Here is a 24,319-nt window from a genome sequence, read left to right on the forward strand (position 1 = left end):
TCATTTTGTTTTGCTTGATTTTGTAGTGCGTCCCATCGAGAGAAGTAGAAGCAATCTTACCGCGTTTTGCAGAACTGCCAACGAACGGAATTCACTAATCCTCCTAATCTTAAACACTTTTCGCATTCCTGTAATACGATACACTTCATGTTTATCGGTTTCGATTGATTTTGCTTCCTTTTTTTTACCTCGCCTTTTGGGTATTATTTCATTTTCATTCATTTCATTTACGTTCGCACTAAAAACATGGCTCATTTATCATTATTCATCTCAACACAACCAATTCAATTCACTAGTAATTTGATTTGAAAATTGAGAGCAAGTGTAAGTGTAATAGTCGAAATCACAAATCAACCTACAATTAGTTTTCGCTTTTTTTTTCTAATGCAACAATTTGAGACAAAACTGAAAAAACGATATTTGCTCAACTGTTGAAACAGACCGCAATCGAACAAAGAAAAATCTTACTCACAAAGTATAGTCAGTACAGATGTGTGGTTGTAATAGATTTTTTTAATAATTCCAGCGTATGCAAAAGCATTTTCGCAAAACTAACCCTAAACCTTAACACTAAACTAAACATACGAAATGATGAAGACGTTACCTCCACAGGATCAATGGTTTTAGGCGTTCCTTTCAATTTTCAAATGTACCAGAATCATGTGACCGCGAACTGTTTTTATGCATTGAAAGTAAGTGCATTCAAATTGTGTAGATGCGTTTACATGCAGCGTCCACATGTTTCGCTGGTTTACACTTACAAAGTTCATTTGTGATCCAAAAATATTTGGAAAGGAAATCATTAGAGGAGGGGAGGGAGAGAGAGAGAATTCAATTTATTCTAAGACAATATGATACACAGCAAACACGATGCGTCATAGTAACCATACGCGTTTAATTTCGATTTAAATTCATCCGGTGTGGATATTACAGCATCAACAAAATCGAATCGAAATAACTCAAGCTTTACTTGGGAAACATTTAAACCACGTTCAGCTATAATGTGTGCTAGTTTCAGACGATATGGAACGCACCAAAACAGAACACTTTCCTTCACTGTGTGCTCAAGGTAACCATAACAAATCGAGTGCCATGTATAGAATTCAAAGGCTCCGGGCTTCATCTTTCGTGCGATTCACTTTCAAGAAAATGTGCAACCAGCACTGGACGCATCAATCCGTTAGCGTATAATAATTATGTTTGGTTTGCATTACTGATTGTTCATTTTCCTCCGCCAGCCAGAGCCCTGACGCGTTCTGTCCTATTACACCACTTTTTGAGTTTTATGCAACATTCAGTTCAAAAATAAAATACATGACCACACGTCAATAAACTAGAATACAAATCAAATGGATTTACTGCACTAAGCATAAAAGAAGGGGGTAAAACAAACAACTGAAACTAAATACAAAATAAATGCCGCTAGTGTGAATTTCGATTCAAAGCTCCTTATTCAAAATTGTTCACAAATAAAACTATCTATACACCAACAGGTGGCGCTAACGGTTAAAATCATTACGAACACTTCCGCTACCTTACAGTAGGTGGCGCTTTATCGTGAATTTACCTTCAAGCGTTTCGGCCATGATATTCTAGCGTTTTAGCTTGCCTTTTCAGCGGGAGGGGGCTCGGAAAAAAATAAACAGCCGAGCGCGCCAAAAGCGCAGCTTGTTGACGCGACGACGACAACGTTTATGAATGATGATGGTGCGGACGACGATGATCATGCTTTAGACCGGGTGGTGGATGAGATGATGGCGAAATTAGTCTAAATTATCCTGGAAAATCAGCTTTATGTAACCGGGAGATCCTACAAGCGGCGTCGCACAGAACGGGCAAACCGACTGAAAACCATTGGTACCGTGAGGTATATCGACATTTGCCCAATATCTAAAATAGGATGTGAAAGATTGTACCAGATTAATATATACACATATTGTGGTGCTTTTAAAGTTTATCAAACAATTGATAATTACTTGACTGTTTTCTCCGTTGCCATATGGCCGCACGGGTTGAATGCATACGTTGGTGGACCAGAATCTACATAAAATGCGGGCTCTACTCCCATGCACAGCGTCACCACCGGGCCAACCTCCAGACACATTGGACACCGTCGCGCATTTGTGTTTTTGTCCTGTCCCCAACCATGCTGACCTATCAACGAAAAAGCAAAGAACATTTAGTATAAAATACATGCAGGCATCGCATTGCGCTTATACAACATTTTCGTACTCACCCTGAACATGGCCACAGTTGAGATATACGTAAGGCTGATTGACGTGATCACCCAATGACACTTTTCTAGGAATAACTAACGTGTTTAAGCCCACCGGACACTGAGGCCGGCCAGCATTGATTTCATCTACTAACTTTTCCAGGTCCTTCTTTGTCTGTAACGGTAGAGCGTAAGATGATATTAGTTAAGTTTTCTTCCAAGATTCGGGGTTAGTTTTCATTAGGGGTTCATACCGGTGAATGCCGCAAACCTTCGGCCGAACGCCACAGAAGCGTCGCACCGCAGAGATCGATCAGTGTGCCATCCTGCAGCACATTCGACTCGTCATAGATCTGCTGCCCTTTCTGTTGTGCCGATCGGCATTCTCGCAAGCTGAAGACATCGCCCCCAACTGACGTTTCCCGCCACTGTCCGCAGTCTGCGTTTCCGCCGCAAAAATCTCCCTTTGGATGCATTATCAGTACGCCGTTTGTAGTGAGGCCATCGATTTCTACATTATCCTGCCATTTGGTAGCTTTCTCCTTAAAAAAAACACGAAAAAAAACAACGATTAAATAAACTTTCCAGAAACCTTAAACCTAGTTTTTATTGAAAATATATTACAAACATGTCTTGTACACAACGCAAAAACTGAGCAGAAAAATAAAAACAAGCACGAAAGTAATTTGCAATTTTATTGCGCAGCATCGAAACTCAAATTCTTGCCCGATGCCGCTTTGCGACGCTCAAGAGTTCCTTTCCATTTTTAACGAATCAAACTATCCCACCTAGCACGACGTGAACGGCCGCGTAGTACGTGATCGAAGAGGGTGCGCGCACATCCGCATCGGTTCCGTCGAAGAAGCACGGACGCGCTTCGAAGGCGTGAACTAAAGCAGAATGGTAGAAGGCACCAATAATCCTACAGGTACCACATACCACACAACAAATAAAACACATGGCAACTGACACAACATCTCCCCCCAACCACAACCATGATAAAGAAAAACCAGAACGCAACTCCATACTACGTTGTACGACACAATGGAAAGATATCTGGAGAAGAAACCAAAATATTTCGCCATGTGCCGTAGTCGGCGAGTTTGAAGATTTGTTTATTATTGCCACATAGTTAGAGCAACAAGGAAGCTACCCAATGGTACATGAAATTCAAGCGAATAGTTACAAACTCATGTCTGCGTCTTGGTAAGGCAGTAACAACTTTCACTTCAATGCCTAATGTTGTCTGTACTAAGAGCAAAGAATTTTTGGAATCCAAAAGAAGAAAATCAATGTTAGCTTATGTGGGTTTCTTAATAAAATACTTCAATATTGACCTGGTATTCTGTTATGTTCTTTTCTTGGTTTTACTAAACTTGGTGATACTACGTAGTTGAATATTCATTCCTCACTATAGGAAAACTCTTCGGTCTTGTCTTTATCACCGGGGGGCCCCATTCGGTTATATATGAGGTGCAAAGCATGGTTGGTAATATTTGTAAAAGACTCCGAAAGATTAATGTAAATCTTGACAAATTATAGTTTCATCCCGTGCCATTTACGGAATTTTCTATCTCAAACACTGTTCTCGAAGTAAGCCAAACGTTATCTTTATTTACATATCGTTTCATTCACCTGAAAAATGTCTACACACAGTACACTGATAACATTCGTCTTATTTCTTCCTGACACACCCGTAAGTGATACATTACAACTTCTAATCTTAAGCATCAGTGACAGTTTCGCATTCCGAATCTAATAGACAATGCAATTCGTAGAAGCTGTATCTGCAAGTACAATCTTTTTCAGTGCATGAATAGTTGATACGCAACACATAAAAAAATGGTAAATTTTAGCTTTTTCATTAATAATAATTTTCCAAATTGGCTAGTAACTGCGTGCAAATTATGGGTCCTATAAGATATCTACATTAAATTTACGAAGACGTAACACACGTATCCCACACAGCACACAAGCCAGTTATCTAAGCGGTAGAAAAGCTACCAGTTGTCCGCGTTACGACGTACAACCACTCTCTCCCTGCCTCTTTCAATCACCTCACACACAACTCCATGAAAGACCATGCGCATACGACATGCTTCACATGGCAGCACAACTATTCAGCTACTATTGCGACGAGGAGTTACCGGACCGAGGGGTCGGGCTAGTATAAGCCGGTTGTGTTTTCATTATCATTACCAACGGTATCTACGCCGTTGTCGACGAAATACCAACAGATTCCACTCAAACATAAGTGCACCACACCATCATCGAAAGTTCCACGATCGTGCGGCATATCATAATCAACCGTAAGAAGTTCAAAGAACCATGGTCATGGCGAAATGCGTCAACCACGATATGCCGGCTGGCAGACAGCTGGATTGTGCGGCTGATGATTGTGCAGCAGCTCAGCATTTGTCAAACCTGTTTGACTCTTTCCTGCTTGCCATCGAACTTGTTTGATGTACTGCCCCTTTCACCAGCGAGGTTTGGTAAAGGTTTTGGTCATGCGACGCCGGACCTGTGCAACATGGGAAGTGTTGTCTAGCTGGTGGATGTCATATTCACATCCGTTTTCTCCTTCGTTGATGTGTGATCGACTCTCCTGGCTTGTGCAATACGTTTCCTTACTGCAAGTGGACCGTATTACTCCATCTTCACTAATAATGAAACCCATTTAACGCGCCATAGCGATCTCCATTTCTTAAACCTATTAAATATAATACCATATGTAAAACACAAACGTACCCCAAGAAAAATGTTTCTGCTAGAATCGAACCCTGCAGCATATATCCGCGCCTTGTTACCATCTGCCCGGTCCACCAAAATTCTGCAGGCAAATCTGGAAATCGTGCTCTGCACAATTTTTGCATCTTTCTTGTCTCCTGGGAGTGTGTCCATCACAACGAAATCGATCGGCGATTCGGATGATCGTCCCACCTGTAAGAGAAATAAAAAATATATATAAATCAAGCGAATATTGCATAAATCGATGATACAAAAAGCTTTTCCATCAATAAGCAATCAACATACATAAAACAATATCGATAAAATTATTTATTATTTATTTGAGTTGCATTGCTCGACAAACCGAATTGTCCTCGTGAAAATTTTTTTTTTTTATTATTATTAAGTTTGACGGCACGTTGCCGTCTTGTCATTCGATAAAATTATCATAACACCGAATGATATCTTCTTGTCCCACCTGAGATATGAAAGTATCCCATGTGATCGTTAATCTATGACATAAGGTCTTTAAAACTTGACCACGATAATCTGGTCACAATATTGATAACACTACATGCTATGTAATAAGCAATCGTGAAAAGTGAAGGAACAAATTAGGAAAACATTCCACCTACTTTTTGACCACCCAACCAAACAAAAACGACGTAACGATTCGATAAGTTCAGCCAACCAGCAAACAAAGATTGAACACAATTAAAATTATCTTAATTCCTACAAATCCATAACCACCATAAGCACATGGGAAAAGAAAAAAATATGAAAAACTAAACGAAAACCCATCTCTTTAACTTCATTCGAGGCACGTGTGATTGTGGTACAAGACGTACAAGAAAAAAGTGAACGATTTCCTAATCCCACGCTCGGTCACACTCAGCACACACACACGCACCCACTCGAAGCGCCACCATTTCAGCAAGAAACCGACCGTTTTTCCCCGAGCTTAAGAGGTGTTTTGCGACAGGCTTTGGCCTTCGTCGCCGCAATTTCTTGGCAACCGAGCCCTGCGAGTTTGTGTTGATTTGTGCATTGAAAAATAGGGGGAAAAAAACCTATGAGCTTCACGTTACAAATATCGATATCTCCCTCACACTTTGCTATTGTTGAACTTTACAGTAAAAACTTTAAGAATTGTGCAAAATCGGTTTCCTCCATCTGTGTTATTTGGAAGTTTATATGCAACACGAAACCTTCACCGTTTTACACCATGAAGTAACTGAGGATACGGTATCTTGACAGTAATAAGTTCCGACGAAGTAAGAGCTACTGATCAGTTATTGGCCAATAATAATAATAATTTGCCAATAATAACACAAAAAGAAAAAGAACTGCTAGTAAAGGTCCAACTTCATCCGTAGTCGATTTGACTGGATTTGAACATGATTTGCAATCGATTTTATATGTAATCTTTTGCTTATCCAGCTAACTCTGGACCTTTCGTTGCTGAGCAGCAACGTACCACACTAAAAATGGTACGACGGAATACATTACTACCTTTGCAGAGCATCGCAAGTTTTCAATGTTTACAAAATGACACAAAGAAAGTGCAACGCGCTCCAGTGACCATCGGGGGGATGATGGCAGCGCACAACATGGTGTTCATCCGACTAGAGCGTATTTGTTCTGCTTGTGTCTCAAGGACGAGCATTCAACCGGGCAACGTGTTAAAAAGCATCTGACTTTTAGACTGCCTGCAATCGATAGGAGCAAAACGAAGGACAAGCATGCTCTAGGGCACACACAAAAAAACACTAAGAATGCTTATCATGGCGCCTCTGGTGGCTTTCATAGTAATCTGTGTCAGCATATCATAGTCATCCACGGGAACGACAAGTAATAAAACACATATCATTGTTCAGCGTAACAATCATGGAGATCAATATTCAGTATTTGAATGTTTCCCTCGTCTTATACAGTAGATAGGCGAATGTAGTCTCAGAGGCTCAAAATACGTATAAATAAACGAAAAAAAAATGTTTCCCTTTTTAACGGGATTGCCAATACTGCGCACATTTAATGTTTGTTTACTGTTTAAAAATATTCCAATAAATGTTTCATTATTTTCTGCTGATATTATTATCAAAAAGCATATTAGCAATAAGACTTAAATTACATTAACAAAACAGTTTTATTGGGCATTGATAGCTTAATTAATATTAAGCTCTTGTTCCACTATACATTAACTCGCATAATAATGCTACTCAGTCGGTCTATTTATTCAAGTAATTAAATTTGCCATGCATTCTGCGTCGGTGCCTAACAAAGCAGTTGAATGTTGCAATGCATCTTATGATAATGTTATAAACAACGGCTGAAGTGAGCAACCACCGATAACCATCGAAGTTACATGCATAAAATCAAACAATCAGCTTCTCCATCAATTGCAATGAAATAAAAAAAAAAAAACAAACTTCACAACCCTGGTGAAATCCGTTCAGAAAATCAGAAGAAACAAGTAAACACTATCAAAAGGGAAAAATCGAAACCTTTTTGTTTTCGCGCTGGGGTACAATAATAATTGCAAGATTGTAATTTGGTTATTTTTTTAAGGAATCGTTCGCTTCTGAGACTCTTTTTTTTAACCTACAATGTGAACCAAGTAATGCCATTGTATTCAAATGATATAGAATCATTTTAATTTTTCGATATCATTCCAAAGCAAATTAAAAATTAAAACTAAATACTTTGTCCCCTAAAAAGCTTTTAAAACGTAGCTTAAAATATTATTTTACGCAAGGATAAACAAAAAACTCATCCGACACACATTAATAATTGTCCCCATAACGTCTAGCAACGGCATCTTTATAGTTCCATGCGACATTTCGCGCATGAAACATAGATAAAAAAGGTTGATTTTTTATTGCTTGAAAGCACTATCAGTGACAACAAAAGAAACATTCGACGAGCAGGTAAATGTTACCCAGCAATAAAAAAAAACTACCACAAATGAAACATTGACAAGAAACCAACGTCGTTGATGATTTCATTTTATTTATTTTTTATTTTATCTTCGCCAAACAAACGCGTTACACCTTTGAAACATTTGATTCTACCCGTGTACATCGTCCGTACTATTGCGCTGTGTAGCCTAAGACGCTGAACAAGGCGAAAATTACAGGGTTTCTGAGTAGAACTTGACAAGTGCGAGGCATTTCTAGACAACAACTAAGATAAACTGGACAGCGGGTAGGTTGAACTGGACAACCATCGCCCTTCCTCGACAGAGGTCAAGTTGAACTGGACAAACGCTAGGTTGAAGTGGACAAACGTCAAGTAGAACTGGACAGTCATCTTTGAAATGGTTGGTGAAACAGTTGGAAGCATTTCGGGAACGCTTTGGCAAATATTTGAACAGTAACCGTTGAATACACCTTTTTTGTCATTTACATGCATAACATGCATTCAATAATAACATTAATATACTTTGCAAATATTTTATGTCTACCTCACATTTTTAAATAAAACCATGCATTCTGATTGTAATTATATTCGGTGTGAAAGTATACGTACGTTTGGGAATTATTTAGAATTGGAAATTAGAAAAACTTTGTATTTCAGCAGTTTTTTTTTATTTTCAAGTTTGTCATGCGTTTCCGAAACGTTTCACCAACCATTTCAAAGATGACTGTCCAGTTCTACATGACGTTTGTCCACTTCAACCTAGCGTTTGTACGGTTCAACTTGATCACTGTCGAGATAGGGCGATGGTGCTAGAAATGCCTAGCACTAGTCTAGTTCTACTCAGAAACCCTGTAACGAACGCTTGCTTATGTCCAGGTGTCAGTGGTAAAGCATCCCGTAAAATGCTCCTTTGAAGTGTGCCGATTGCATAACTGCTGCTACACGGAAGCCCTTCAATAGTTGAAAATGATTCTTTTTTTTTAACTCTCGCTAGGCAGTGATGCAATTTTTTACGCATCTGAAGTAATTTTACTGGAAAAACACGTTATTCACATTTTAATCCATAGCCAGTCAGAACGATTGGCTTCAATTATTATTCTTCTTAGGTTTCCATTATGAATTAAAACAGGAAACAAAATCAAATTTCCACACTGTAACAAACCTCGTTAATATCAGAAAAAAAGTTACCTGCTTGGAAATTCATAAAAAGGTGGACAATAATCCGATTATTGAATATTGAATAAAAAGCGCCTAAAAGGTTCGCAACCCTTTATAGTTGGGATAGGCATTAACTGTCATCTCCCACACGACCTACGCACCATTTTATAAATACTCATTCGAGAATCCCACATATATTGTGCACCGGAGTGTGTTATGTGTGATGGCATTTGCACACTGCAAGTGCTTCTTATAGAACTCGTACTCATAATAACTTTCCTCGATGGCTGCTAAACCAGCAAAAGCCGTCCACAGACAGAGCAAGCAATGTGTCGAACTAGTGTGCCGTTGGTTATTGACCGATGATCACAGCATTGCGCTTACACAAGCAAACAAGAACAAACCGCTTATGTCCATCATTAGGCGCACGAAGAATCGCGAATGGGAAGCAGGAGCATAGCAGCATAATAAGAATAAACTTCTTTGTGTTGGCAATATAGCTCAACCACAAAAATATTCTGGAGCAAATTATAAATAAACTACCCGACACCACCACCCCCATTTATCGTGGCAAATAGGCTTGCTTTAAAATCAATTATTTCACTACAAATAAATATGCAATTGTTGATCCTCTGTAGCCTTAACGGCGATGTTTTCTCATTCCCATTATTTCGTTCTTCTCTTCGTACAACTGACATAGTGTCTCAGGGCGACAGCAGATACGCGCCCGTTGTAAAGGTTAGTACGTGGCGTTGTTGTCGTTTTACACCGAAGACCTACCCCCACTGCGTCAAGCAAGGCGAGAACCGTGCCAAACGATACTAGGGCGGCATAGGACAAGCAGCACCAGCAAAAAGAACACCGGCAATGAACAGTTAGGCCGAATGACGCCGCCCCGTTCTCCGGGGGCCTGACCGATGCGTTTAATGCTACACACCTTGGACAAAAAGGGTGAGAGAACGGGCGCGCTATTTCTCAAACTGGCGAACGCGGAAAGTGGAACCAAGTAACTCGTTTCAATGCACCTCCGCGGTATGCTGCTGCTGCTGCTGCGGTGGCGTCGGGATACAGCTCATACTCCCGCTAAGTTCGCTGACTTTTTGATGCGAACTATTTTTACCTTTTCATACAAAACAACAATAAGTCACACACCTAAAGGTGGGATAGGCACAACACGTGCAACCACGTGTTGGAAAGTGAACAGTCGACCAGAAAAAAGTGCCGCAAAAGTACAGTGGTGGTTCAATTAAGGGTTTTTTTAGCCCTTGAATTCAACACATTTTCCTGAAGCAAAGAATTGTTCAGATCGGGTCGATGGTTACGCAATTTTATTCATGTACTTGAAAAAGAAATTTAATTGAAAACGTTTTAATCTTCTTTGGAAAACATTTATCCAACACACTGTAGAGTTGGCCATTACACCCTTAGTTAGAATAGCGAAAGCACAGTGTAACAAGTGCCGCATCGATGTACACTAGTGAAAAAGCACTTACGGCGGAAACGGCGATTAGCAAAGGGGAAAGGAAACACGGCTAGGGATCAACTTGTCCTCTTCTTTATTTCATCACAAACACGAAGGCATGACGGCAAGCGCAAGAAGCGGCAGGTAAGCGGGGAACAAGTTGATAGTTGATGCATCATTGGCAGAACCGGTCTTGGTTTCCTCGGTGGGCTTCATGGTTTTTTTTATCCAAGTTGCATTTTCCTGTGCTTCAATACGGTGGCTCACGTGCGGGCGGACAACGACAACAACCGGTGCTGCCGCCGACAACAACATTAGTGCCCATTATGTGACAGTTACCGCTATGACAGAGCACACTACAACCCATGCATTCTACACATCGTTTTGCTTGATGCTCATGGGTCAGCTTTTTGTATCCTCTTCTTTATCGAGTTATGCACATGAGAAGTCTCGTCGTTTCGTTTGCCATGCAGTGACAAGGAAGAAAAAACTCCTTTATTTCAGTTTTAAGACTCCTTTTCTTTCCTTTGGCGCTACAAGGGATCGAGTAGTCCTGGTCTGCTATTTCTGGTTTCCTGCGCATGATAATATCAGTAGCTAGATAGTCAATACTCTGCTCACTATAAGAGAGACATTTTAAATTGATTGTTTGTTTAAAATTCACAACTAGTCTACACCTTTGTTACTGCTGATTATAATGGGAGCATGAGATCTGGCCAAAATATCACCAAAACAGGGCAGAACACATTGGAAAAAAAAACATTTCTCTTGGAAAATTAACAAATACAGCGGATACCGCACACCCGCCTCAATATTGCAGTTGGTTTCGTGAAAGAATAGACAGCTAAAGAGTAATATAGGCCCTCAAGTTGCTCGCAGCAAACTCACATGCAAGCTCCACAGTCGTTTGTGAACATGGCTGGGTAGGACATATTGAAAATATTAAAACTATTGGTTTATAAAATCTAAAAAAAATCTTAATTTAACTGTTTTTAATAAATTTTTAGTAATTCAACCAACTTTCTACTCAAATCATGTTTAAATATCAATTTTTTCCGTATATTGAGCCATTTAAATTAAAAAAAATATGACTCACTATAGAATTATTTCAATTACAGTATGAAATTTGTCGTTTAAATGATGAAATAAGTTAGTGAAATGTTTTCATAAATTAGTCTTATACAGCTATAAGCTAGCTTTTACGGCACTTAACAAGAAGTTCAAATAACTTTCCTCATTTTAATAATGATTTATTTAAATAATATGTTTATGTCCTACGCATAATAGTCACAATCTACCGTGATTTTTCATACAAGCTTGCATGAGATGAATCCCATACAACTTGAGGTCCTTTATTACTCTTTAGCCGAATGGACTGATGTAATTAAAGGAAATAAAACACCATCGGAGGCGGCCCGATGGTGTAGGCGACAACGACGCCGATCTTCACACGGAAGGGCCGGGATTTAAATCTCACTCAATTCCTCCATAGTGAGGGCTGACTCTTCAACTGAGTGGTATCAGCAAGTCTAGTAAGCCATTCGATGGCCCGCGTGACCCAAAAGGTCGTTAAGCCACGAAGAAGAATTAAAATAAATGCTTAGCTTCAATTCCTCTGCTACAAATAATCCCTTTACACATCAGTTCTGAACTTTAATCGAATTCTCATTCACTAGTAATTGATCATCATTTTTGAACAAAGAAATGTGAATATACAATCATCACTTACCTTGCGGCGGCCGTAATACTACTACCAGCTGCTTCAATTCAGTCCAATAAGGAAGCACAAATAAAGTACGACGCACGTTGTTTGAAAAGCATTACGCGCGATAGACAAATCCGTCCCCGAAGGTCAACAAAGCCGCGCAAACAAGATAATGAAAAATGCATTTGTACGCGTCTCCATTGTCTCGCGAGCATTTCTCCTAACACACAGACGCAACCGCTATTTGCTTAACACTGATTAAAGCATGAAGCAATTGGTGCAACACTACACTCTTCCTAATACGTGATAAAGGAAATAGATCATGCATTGGCCCTTTTTTTTGTAAATCCGTACTAACACTTTTAGTCATAAATTTAAACATCACAAAAAAACAACGTGTTGTTTTTTAAACGTTGTTCTCTAAAGCAAACGCTACCTTCTATGGCTCTATACCACCGCACTTACTCATCTGCTACCCCACCAAACTAGAGATACAAAAAGAAAGTGTTTCCGGTCCAGTGTGATGACACACTGGCCAAACCCTTGGCACCGTAACCGGATGCATTGGGACAACGTTACGAAAAAGAACCCAACCCAATGTACGACGTTGGTTTTCGGGCCGGAAAAGATTTTGTCGTTGTTTGCGCGCAGAGACTATGATTTACCGGGAAATGGTGACATACTTTCATTTTACTTAAAATCTTCCCTTTTGTTTGTGATGCTTTGAGGCAGGAATGGAAGAATTATTACCTCGAACTTCCCTACTGTTTTTGGGCAAATTTATTTATACCCAACATAGATAGAGAATAATTGGAAGCCTTGTTTAGGGGTAAAAAGAAATGTCCGTCTTTGCCTTTACTCAGAAGAACCCCAATGACGCATATCACATAAAATTCTAATCCCATAAACTATTCGTACTCTTTTTCCATGTTAAAATTTACACAGTTCGTCGTGCATGTGGTGCACACTTACCTGGAACATGTCCGTATCTGGGTCCTCTTTGTACTCTACGATGACGGCCTGATTGCGGGAGAGCGTGTACGATATGGAGTGCTGTTTTGCGTCCAAGATGGCCTGCGAGGACTGGGGCGACTGGACGATGTAGTGCTTGGAACGTTTGACGCCATTCGATTCGGTTCGTTTGTACAGAACAAACTTTGACCGGCGTCGGCCACGATCGCCCTGTGGTAGAAATCCATTATATCTAAAAACATAAGAGGAATAATATGTTAGTAAAACAATCAAAAGGATGTCACATCCATCTCGTACGGTAAATCATAACCTACATACACACTTCCGAATGCCATTGACAGGCACTCAATTTTCGCAAATGAAATACAAAAAAAAAAGAGAGGAAACCTTCAAACATAACAAAAAGCAGCTGAAAGCCGGACAAAACCAAAGACAAAAAAGGGCCTTGGGAGAGGGAAAATCTCAGAATTGAAAAAAAAACCGAATCTTGCAAAGTGTATCATTTTACTCCAAATTGCCAACAAAGTCGAATCCAGGTTAATGCTTGCAACACCAATGCGTAGCGACGACGACGACGACGATGATGAGGGTTCACGACTTCATTAGCGAGGATCATTTAGCCAAAGGAAAGGAACATTTTGCCATCCGCCATACATTCGCACCAGCAGCGTCAAGCTAAAGAAATTGTCCAATGAACCGCAGATAACGTCCCTGTCTTCCATTAATCTACCTTTTTGTATTTCCTTTTGCTGTGCTCATTTCAATCGTTTAGGGCCAAAGAAACGAGGCATTCGCGACCCGCAAATGCTGGACTTGAAAATGCTATCAAATTACAAAGCATCATGCGTCTACCGCAGTCGGTTGGCAAGTTGGTGGTGGTGGTGTGAGGTGATGAACAATTAATTTTCCCTTCCCAGTTATGGATTCGCTCCGTAATCTCTCGTCCATCAACACGTTGATTATGCGCAGTTTTAAGCAATGATTGAAAGAATTTAATCAATCTTAGCTTCCATATTTTTGCTACTCCAAAACACCATTCTAAATTGTCACTGACCGTGACCAGCTATGACCCACAGTGTGATGGATTTAACGATCCGCTGCCATTGAAGTTGCAACGCAAAAACATTAAAACTGCCGCCATTGATAATGATAATTAATTCGTTACAATCATCATGCCGGTTCAACATTACAAAATCTGCAGTGTACACTCAAAAACACGTTAGCAAAAGGTCCGCACGCCAAATGTAGACTCAATCGGAAGGAAAATCTTCCCTTCGAAACCTTGACTTAGAAATGGCCAGCCGCCGTTACACTTGACCAACGATGGAGCGAATTACAGCAACAAGAAAACGTGTGTACTGAAATGTAGCTCCTTAAAAACACAGACACACACACACACAACTGTGCATACGAAACGCGAAAATTTAACCCATCAAAGACATGAGTTGCTAAAGCGGAGCACATAAAAACCGCTGACTACTTCCGCTGTATTTTTGCCTTCGAAATTTCTGCCGGCATCGATGATGGTTCACGGAACGGTGGTGTTCAAATGGAACAGCACAAAATACAACACGAGCGCCGTGCAGAACGAATACACAATCGTCAAACGGTCAAGGCTTCCACCAACAAAAAAAAAACGCATAAAATAAAACCCAACCATGGACTCCTTTGCTTCGGCGGCGATCGATTCGCCAGCCATCACCTGACGAAGACATCCAACCAACGCGGACGGTAGACGTCGACCAAACGAACAGACAGGCAGCCAGCCGCCAGGCAAGCGCGACTTCGTACTATCGACCGAATGGGTATACGATTGGAGGGACCGTTTGGATTATTATTTTTCATTCCTCCTCCTCCGTTGGCTTTTTACAACTCTCGCCAAACCGAGGGACACGGATGGACAAAGAAACTGTTAACCCGGCCACGCGGCAAATGACTGCCGGTTTAACCTTCACTGAATGCCCCAGAAACCGAAAGGAATCAACCTTTTTTAGCACCTGACCACCACCACCGTCGTGTAGAGCTGGAGTTGTTGGCAGTTGGCAGAAGTTTTCTCTTCTGTGCGATTGTGCTGGGTTTAATACCTTCTTTAAGGCAAATTACCTGGTGAGTTATGTGTGGGATGAAATTATTTTTACAATCCCAACAATTTCAAGCTAAAAACATTGATTTTCTCTGAAACAAATCGACTCGTATTTACCACTCGCCAATTTTGATGAACAAATGCAATGCTAAATTATACGAAATTGATTTGTGTGCGGCCATTGAAGCGAAGGACGCACAACAGAACTAACTAGAGTAGAAAATTTATGTTACGCCAAGCATGTTCTCGAAATTCGAAGGCGAAAGGAATAGTTCTTGATCTGAATTGCATTTTTCATTGCCCGGGCCGTGTGCAATGATCCAAAGGAAAATGGAAAATTAATTTGAATCCATTAAACACGATCAGCATTAATGGTCAATATTTTGCGTTTCTACCTCGTATCAACCAATCACCGAGTATCAGAGAAGATTCTGTGTTCAAACTTACAACCGAAACATGAGCAGCGAAATTGTAATAATCAGAATTGGCAGGCGGCGGCGAATGCTTGAATCCAACAAAACTTTGTGAGGAACCACAGTGCAAAGCGAAATATTGATCCAGGTAGCTGCCCTCATCGATCCTCCCAATATCATGCAGGGTGTTGCGATAGGAGGTCATAAACATCATCTATCACATCCTTGCACGACGTGACATGTGACTGGTCGATCTGTGCCATCTCCTTTCACTACGTTCAAAATCTCCAACCCTGCTTATACAAGCGCGGCATTGAAACGTTTACAAAAAGCCACCACCCCCAGCAGTTGAGTCGCTTCCTTTCTAGGGAAAGAAAGGAAAGATCCCAGTGCCCCGGGCGAGGGATCAATTTCATCCTCTTCCATGGGCTGTCACCTTGAAGGAACGCACAGATTAATGAAACATAAATTGGTCCCAGCAGCTCATCTGTGGCTCAAAAAGATGGGCTTGACAAAACCTCTTCCATTAGCACCGTTTGGGCTTCCTTTTCTGGCCTTCCTCCTCACCGAACAATGTCCAGAGCGATAGTTACAACGAACTATCGCTCTGGAGATTTATATACAACCATTCCGGTATGTGCGTGTGTATCTATGGGCCAAACCAACGCATTTAATGATATTTTGTATGGTGTCCGTTCGTTCTTCGAACTTTCTTCATCAGAATTCATCCGATGCGGGCCGATAGAAGCTGCTGCTGCTGTAACCAGTGAGGAAGTTCAACCTTATTTTTCTTTCTACCGAAACACATTCATCCATTGGAATGATGGCTGGAGAAAGATCGATCCTTCATCAATTCGTATGCTTGCGTGTTTGTGTGGTGACCGCTTTTTCAAGATTTATATATTTTACCCTTTTCTCGTGGTTCGTTCCTACCGATTTCAAGTCGAGGCATGTTTAATTCTATTGATTCCGGACCGTCTGTCCAGTCATTCTTCATCAACCGCAAATCGTTACACAAAATCCAAAACAAATCAGCTTCACGCAGCTAAATACTGTTGTGTTATTATTATCGTTTGCTCTTTGTATCCGTTTATGAATGTTTCCGAAAAGTTTACATTTCAGGGAACTTGAATTTTCGTTGGATCGAAAACGAAACGTTGGCTATCAAAAACGATGTAAAATAATTAAAACTGAATTTTATAATAACATTGCTAAAAAAAACACGTAGAATTTACACACATTTAACCAAGGAGAAGAAGAAGAGAACCCAATTGTAACCTTCGTCAGAGAGCAGATTTTCAATAAGCGATAACACATTTTAAGAACCTTTAATGGCAAACACTGGACCTACCCCATTTCTCAGAAACTACAAACGTCGCCACCCCACAGACAGACTAAATTAAATTTAGTATAAGCAACTTATCTTCCACCAAAATCTGTAAACGAGTTCTCTCTCTCGCGCGCGCGCGCGCGATCACAACACACAACGTCTTTAATTTATTTTTATGTGTTCTCCACAGCACGAGTCTATCCAGTTTTTTTTTTTACCACTGGGGGTATAGTGTAGCCCCACACGGCCACAAGATACATACACACGCACTCTAAATCCGTCCAACACATATGGTATGTCTTCAGAGGCTCTAACAAACGCCATAACTTAGCATCCGTCTTGTGGCAGATCGCACCCAAAAAAAGACCATGTGTCTGGAGAAGGCTTTGCCGGATTTTGAGAAGAAAAAAATCCTCTTCATCATGGACCGGGAAAAAATGGAGCTTAAGGGAGTGCAAGCTAGGTAGGTACAAAAATCAAAGGTTTCCTTCTTTTCGCCGGTATTAATGAAAGCGATGTAAAATCATCCACCTTAAGGTGCCTAGTGAATATGCTCTGCTGTTGCTTGATCTTCCAGACGAGCAAGCCAAGAATGGTCTAAGGCAGTGATGTCAAACTCATAAAGGCTTGCGGGGCGGATGCGTGTAAGCAGTTATCAATCCTGTAAGAATCATTTAAGTTCTCGCAATCTTGCTTTTGAGGATCACATTGAGAGGCCTTACGAGTCAGATTCGGCACGCAAACGACATGTTTGACAGATCTGGACAAAGGCTTCTGAGATTATACGAGACATTAAATTCAATATCCAGTAAGATATTTCGCTCGGGATCTTGTTCCAGGGCTAGATACATATATTCTTGTAAAATCTGTACCTATTTTTACAACGATACATGTAACACAACAACCGAGTATGCCCGGGATAAGGCAAAGAATAAGGAGGAAATGCCTTATCAATATGTGAAAATCTACTCAACACAACGGTGTTGACAATACGGCACTGGACCGTAATAATCAAATGTAAATAAATAAAATAAATAACAAGTAGCACAATATCAAATCAGGTTGATTTTAATGTTAAATTCAAACCAATCTTCCAACGGTTGGAATTGGGCACTTTAATTGTCAAGCCGTGCCCGTGCTCCTCCATGTGGACAGATACATTCGAGCGAAAGAGGCTTTCAGTTCCTTCCGAGACTGAAATCTACAGACCATGAATTGTTTACGCCCGTACAACAGATCTTATGGCATGGTAAAGATCACTCACTCGTTCTGAATTGTCTCATTTAGTGAGCATGGGTTTTTGTCGGTTCTTAAAGACTGTTTTTTTTTTTAATCTGCAAGTAAAACATCGGCAACATTGTAACAGAAAAAAAGCATCCACGCTTAAATTAATGCCCTAGCGCGCTTGAGACAGAAACACCATCGGAGAGGAACCGACATAAAGGGGCAGCATTCGCGCTGTAACCAAAACAAAATCAAGCTATAGCACTTCCGATGCTCGAAGATGAATTAAAACATTTACGGAAGATTATTTCGAGTCCAACTTCAACGAAATGACCGCAGGGAAAACAACCTACGCCCATGCACAGAAACACACATGTTCCAGACCTATCCTTCGCCAGGTTTGTTCGTCAGCTAAGCTCTATCAATGAAAGACAACGATTCATTCCGTTTCTCAATCCTGGTACACAACACGTCCCGTATACATCCGTCTTGTACGGAAGACTGACAGCGCGAAGAAACAGCAACAGCACGAAAGAACTTTAATGGATGCTTTCGGAAAAGACAGACATCACAAGCCAAACAGGGAAACAACAGTGTTTCGGTCATTCCTGTGTGTTTTGTGTTGGCTTTCGGTAAGGTTGATCATTAGTGTGATGGGAACACACGAGGCAGGTTGAACAGGATATAATTTAAACATGCCTAAATTTACGGCTAAAGTAACAATCGTGTTTTTTACAATTTAATTTATAAATAAAAAATACTTCAAATCAATAATCATGGAAGATCTATTATTCCATGTAACACAGCGTTTGGAAATAATCAACCAATTTTGTGATATAAAATTATAAGCCCTCGTGAAAGCATAGAAAGCTTTTTCAAATGTAGTCCATTTCGATAGCGATCGAGTCAAACCATTTCATAGCAAGACATTTCTTACTCTCAACTGCTCTTCCAGACAGCGGCTGAAGTAGCAAATGATTGTGCCCCCAAAGCTGAACACGTTCCCTTTCTCTAGGCACGATTTTACCTCGAGTACCACTCCACCGGACACCAGCCGGCACACACACACACCAGACAGACTCAGACTAACCGGCCGGCAAAACGCTGATGAACTTTGAAGCTTTAACATTTAACCAAACAGAACAAACGCTCGCTCGCTCAACCTTTACTCCACCATTTTGGAACGCGCGCCGGTCGCGTTTCGTTCGAGACGGCTCAAAGGTATGGCGTAATCAAATAGAGAAACTATAATGCTTCCACTTTCGCTTCGACAGGCCGTCCGTCAGTGCTGCGTTGAACGCCGATGCACGATAGAAAAGCGATTCTTCGTGATGCCCAAAGCACGACGACCCATATTATTTGCCGGGAACTGCCAAGAAAATCACCGCCACTGGATGGGTAACTCGCCTTTACCATCTGACGTTTTGTGCGTTGCTTTTCATAGCAAAATAGCTATCATTTTTATCACGGTCAGTAGAGCACGCACATTTTTTCGCTCCTTTTCCACGCTAACGCAGGAGGCAGACTCGCAACTCGCAAAACAAGCAAGATAGCAATGTTGTATCGGACAACATGCATCATAACTAAAGCTGAACATGAATCGACATAAAGCTAAACCAAATAAAAGGGAGATGGGGACTTTGAAACCGGAACACGGTAATCCGTGCTCCGGGGGTGGATTTTGTTGGCAAAATGAAAAATTTAAATGTTAGAAAGGGACAAAACCGCTAAGCTCCACATTTTTTGGCACGTAAACTTACCCTAGTATCACGAGTTCGCCATATCTCATCCGCGGTTTATCCGTATCTGCATCACTCTCCGTAATTATCGGAGACTCTGTGCCGTCAGTTCTGGAAAGTAAAAGAAGAAAAGGGGGTGAAAACACGATTAATATTAGACTGACGATCAAAATGTGCTTATAGCTTATTTGCATCGAAGTAGAATCGAATTGCACACAATAATTGTATTACATTGTTTAAGATCACTCAAAAACTGATTTCGCGAAATCCGAAGCGAAGTAATAAGGTCGCCATTAATAGCACGACCCCCCTCCCCCCCCCCCCCCCTTCCCTTATACATAAGCGCACGCCGAGACGGATTTAAATTTTTTCTTTCGCAAAATACAACCAACTAACCCGACAACAAAATGGTTTCTCACGCAACTCAGTCTGCCAGTAAGCACTGCTGGCGCAATGGTGGCTTAGTTATGGCGATTTCTAGCCTGGCCACGAAACAAAACATCACGAAGGGCCGCTTTGGTGCAAAAACAGCATAATCACCGTGTCCCGGCCACGGCTGCCACTAGGAAGGTGGCACGCTCTCTGCCATTCTGGAAAATGGCCTGGCCTTCAAAAGACAGTGCGCCGAGGAAAATCGACGAAAAAAAAAGGAAAGTAAGCTCTCGTTTTGAAAGCATAAACAATAAATCTTGCTACACCACCACTCACTCCCAGCGCCAAATGCGGAGGGCAAGACGAAGACGACCCATGGCATGGTGTAGATTGTTGAAAATAAAAGGAACGACAAAACCACATCAAATCAACTGCATGCGCAGTTCGATGTGTTCCCTATGGAGTAATTAATTATTGCAAGCTTTGCGGCTTTCTATGGTGGCTTCTATTTTCACGACAAATGGCAATCATAGCGAACGAAACAAGTGGAAGTACAGAACCATAATAGTAATTATAATACATTGTCTAAATTACAGAATAAAGATTCGAAAAGAGTAAGTTTCTTTCTGAACTCAACGAAATACTTATACGACAGTACGGTGTAAAACATTTTTCTTCATGAAAGTAACACAAGTAAGCAGAAAATTCACTGACTCGTTCGCTCTCCAGATGTTGTATTGAACGGCGTAATATATTCTATACCACCACCAACACCATCACCAAAATTATCATCATAATCATCATCGTTACGATATGAGGACGGTAAGCTAAAGCGATAAATCTACTCCGCTTGAGGTCTCTAACTCTCGCTGCTCTCAAGTAACAGTCAAATGCCACCAGCAGCGGCCCGCTATAGCCTCTGCCGCTTGGGGAAAGGTTGAATCTTCTTGAGGGAATCTATTTATGGGATTGCAGAAAAAGAAAACATTTCAAACCTCGGCGAGAGCGTGGAGGTGTTGTGCGTGATCCATCGATGAGACAGCTGTCACGCACAGTCACGGGCCAAAGGGTACATAAGATTTCCTGTCATGCTTCCCCAATGCTGACTACTGAATGCTGTGGAGCACGTGAAGATGCCTGAGAAATGACCGTAACGACTTAGAACGGTAAATTGTTCCAGCTATAGACAAATGGCGGCCCTTGACTTTATGAAAGTGCACATAGATCTCTCCATGGGACAAAGAAGATTGGTTGGAATATCCGTATTTGTTCCTAATTCGTTTCATGAAAATTCTACAACTGGGAATTATATATAGAACACCGGTTTTTTTTTCACTAAGATCCTCTAAAAGATACAAATACCTCTGATCCCAGAAAAGTCTGAAATAAGTCGATAATTTTCCACCACTTTAATCTACCACCAAACAATATTCCATACACGAGTGGACCATCTTGCCGATCGCTACTCGACTTTGAACCTCCTGTCCATGGGTCCATCCCTCCAGGGCATAAACTCTATGCCGCCCCCCCCCCTCCCTCCCCCGCGTTACATCTATCAGTCCACGATCAACACACGTGCGCTCGAACCCTAGCCCCGCGCACAAAGATTGATGTGAAAGTTCACTGACACCTACCTATGGTTATTGACGATGACGCACAGAAAGAACGCAGAATGGGAACAAGAAGCACCAGTAGAGTGTTTTGGGCGACAATTTTCTTTTAGAAAACTTCTTTCAAACCAGCAACGCAAGGAAAGAAATCATTTTAGGCCATCTTTTTGGGTAGAAATTTAAAACCAAGCAGAAGCAACAGAACACTCCTCGCCCCGGTAGGTTCGAGAAACGTAAAAGTATTTTCGTTACCGCAGAGCCGCATTTTCACAGCTCCAAATGGCGCCATTTGCTGGTAATAAAGGGTGTCGAGGGAGAGAGGAGAACCATAAAATCCCTAAGCTAACAAAAAAAAAGATATAAACATACGCTGATAGATAGCTAAATGCAGGGAAGCGACATCGCCATTCCGATTCGACCATTTGGGCAGCAGCTTTGTGTGTGTGTGTTTTTTTTTTAATATTCCATCCATCCATCACACACAGCCGCGAGAATGTGGTAAAATTTGGAACATTTTTATTGATTTCCGCCCGTTAGGACTTTCTACCAAACCACAGGATGGGGGGTCTGTATGGGAAGAACATTTGGTTTGGGTTACAGGAAATTAGCTACTTTTTCCACCGTTTCATCGTTTCATAGCTTCCGCATATCAACGGTACATTCATGTAAAGAGACCCAACTTGACACAAGATTGATTCCGTGTACGCAGACTTATTTACTATTGATAACTGCAACAAACAGTACCGCGTGCAAACAGACTGGAAGGCAATGAAACGGAAGGGCAACACGGTTTGAACCAGGAAGCTCCTTCAAAACGACAATTCAACAGCCAACACTTATATCAGCTGTTAATTATTGAAGCGAAATAGCAGCAAACGACGTACATGCATTAGAATCCGGTCGACCGAGGTGTGTGTTGCCTTTTCGCTCTTTTTCTGATGATGATGATGACGAACGGGGTACGTCACACTGCGGCGCCACAGCACATATCCCCTGACAAACCCATTCAATGGGAAAATTCGATCAGCCCTGGCCCCGGCCCAGGTTGAAACTTACGAAAATGTACAAACATGGCGCGCGTGTCCACCGCTACAACCGACGTCAAATATTCAAGCGATGGAAAGCACTGTTCTTGATGAAGGTTTAATCGATTACGATAATGTTATACGCGCCGATCAAGAATACCTTTTACAATACCATTCTATCTAAAACACTCACACATATACACATCCATCGATTCAGACAATCGTGCCACTAATTTAATACAAACTCTTCTACTAGGCACAGCGGTAATTACCAGTCACGAACGCAATAAATACTTCCAACAGTCACAGAGTGTGTTCCCACGCACCGCTGTGATTTTCCCTCCCACTGGACGCCCTCCTTCAAGCATGCAGGAGAAGTTACTACTACGTGTGGTGAAACCTGTGTGTGTGTGTGTGTGTCTGCCTGGGATCAGCCACAGAGCAGCCTGACCGGCTTGTAATCGCAGCTGATGCGGCAAACTGCACTTAACGGCCCCCGGTTGACGTCAACATATGCTCCGCCACACCACCACCTTCGGCCAACGGTACAAGGGTTGATTGTTGCAACTGATATCTTCTGATACGAGGTGTGGTGGACGAGCAAATGCCGGGTGGCAGCTTACACCCAAGCACCGTTAAAAGCAGACGTTTGGCGAGCTGCGCGAGCGATGTAAATCGAATCTCTCGACCAGTATCGCTGCGTTATCAGTGTAGAAGTACATGCTGGAGAATGGATTAGGGGAATGAAGCACTGGAGGTTTTGTTGTGAGATCTGAGAGCTTCTGAATTGTTTTAAAAATACGAATGCTACTGCTAGAACTTGTAAGAAAACAGAAACACATACTTTGTTGTAAATGTGGTCGTCTATTGACCAGATTCAATGGTAAATTTAAATCAAAACAGAATCACGGCGCGTCTAGCAGCACAGGCAACATCGTTTAGAAGCTACAGTCGATTTTATTGCTGCAATATTTCATAGATCGTTGCATACATAGTTACAAACTATTATAAAAGCACGTACCAAGTTTTGTAAGCCATTTGATGGTCGACGTGACCTAGAAGATCGTTAAGCCAACAAGAAGAAAAAAGGACGTATTTTTGTAAAATAAAAAAGCGACAAAAAACCCTAAGAAAATGTAGAAGAACTAATTAAGTCACAATAATGCACAAGAATGCTTATTGAGCACAATTTTACCCACAAAAATCGCATAAAAGGAACAAAAAACATGATAATAAAGACGTGTTTTAAATGATAAGAAAATATGCAATCGCCTTATGGAATAAAAACACGGTAAACCAACAAGCTAATGCTTGATTCTCAATTACTTTTTATTTACACAAACACTTAGCATCAATTAATGACCA

The 24,319-nt window shown here is 41.1% G+C and overlaps 4 protein-coding genes across 4 annotated transcripts in view; 1 reads left to right on the forward strand and 3 right to left on the reverse strand.

Annotated features, from left to right (window-relative positions):
- The window catches only part of LOC126565732 (uncharacterized), a 578,093-nt gene that overhangs the window by 512,555 nt on the left and 41,219 nt on the right, over positions 1 to 24,319 (forward strand). The window lies entirely within an intron of this gene.
- LOC126557323 (transcription factor IIIB 90 kDa subunit) overlaps positions 1 to 24,319 on the reverse strand; it is a 525,788-nt gene that overhangs the window by 464,539 nt on the left and 36,930 nt on the right. The window lies entirely within an intron of this gene.
- The window catches only part of LOC126558111 (protein pellino), a 35,821-nt gene continuing 13,253 nt past the window's right edge, over positions 1,752 to 24,319 (reverse strand). Inside the window, exons 2-8 of the mRNA XM_050214064.1 lie at positions 19,969 to 20,058; positions 13,159 to 13,390; positions 4,964 to 5,155; positions 2,470 to 2,757; positions 2,237 to 2,390; positions 1,977 to 2,154; positions 1,752 to 1,890 (exon numbers count right to left, since the gene is read on the reverse strand). Of these exons, the coding sequence (XP_050070021.1) occupies positions 1,764 to 1,890; positions 1,977 to 2,154; positions 2,237 to 2,390; positions 2,470 to 2,757; positions 4,964 to 5,155; positions 13,159 to 13,390; positions 19,969 to 20,058 (1,261 nt within the window). The 3' untranslated portion in view covers positions 1,752 to 1,763. The remainder of the gene's footprint in view (positions 1,891 to 1,976; positions 2,155 to 2,236; positions 2,391 to 2,469; positions 2,758 to 4,963; positions 5,156 to 13,158; positions 13,391 to 19,968; positions 20,059 to 24,319) is intronic.
- Positions 14,388 to 24,319, reverse strand: part of LOC126556635 (tyrosine-protein phosphatase 10D) — a 240,056-nt gene continuing 230,124 nt past the window's right edge. The window contains exon 13 of the mRNA XM_050212018.1: positions 14,388 to 14,398. The gene's annotated coding sequence lies outside the window, so the exon portion shown is untranslated. The remainder of the gene's footprint in view (positions 14,399 to 24,319) is intronic.

Source organism: Anopheles maculipalpis, chromosome 2RL, assembly GCF_943734695.1.
Source record: "Anopheles maculipalpis chromosome 2RL, idAnoMacuDA_375_x, whole genome shotgun sequence".
In the NCBI taxonomy this organism is placed as follows: Eukaryota; Metazoa; Arthropoda; class Insecta; order Diptera; family Culicidae; genus Anopheles; species Anopheles maculipalpis.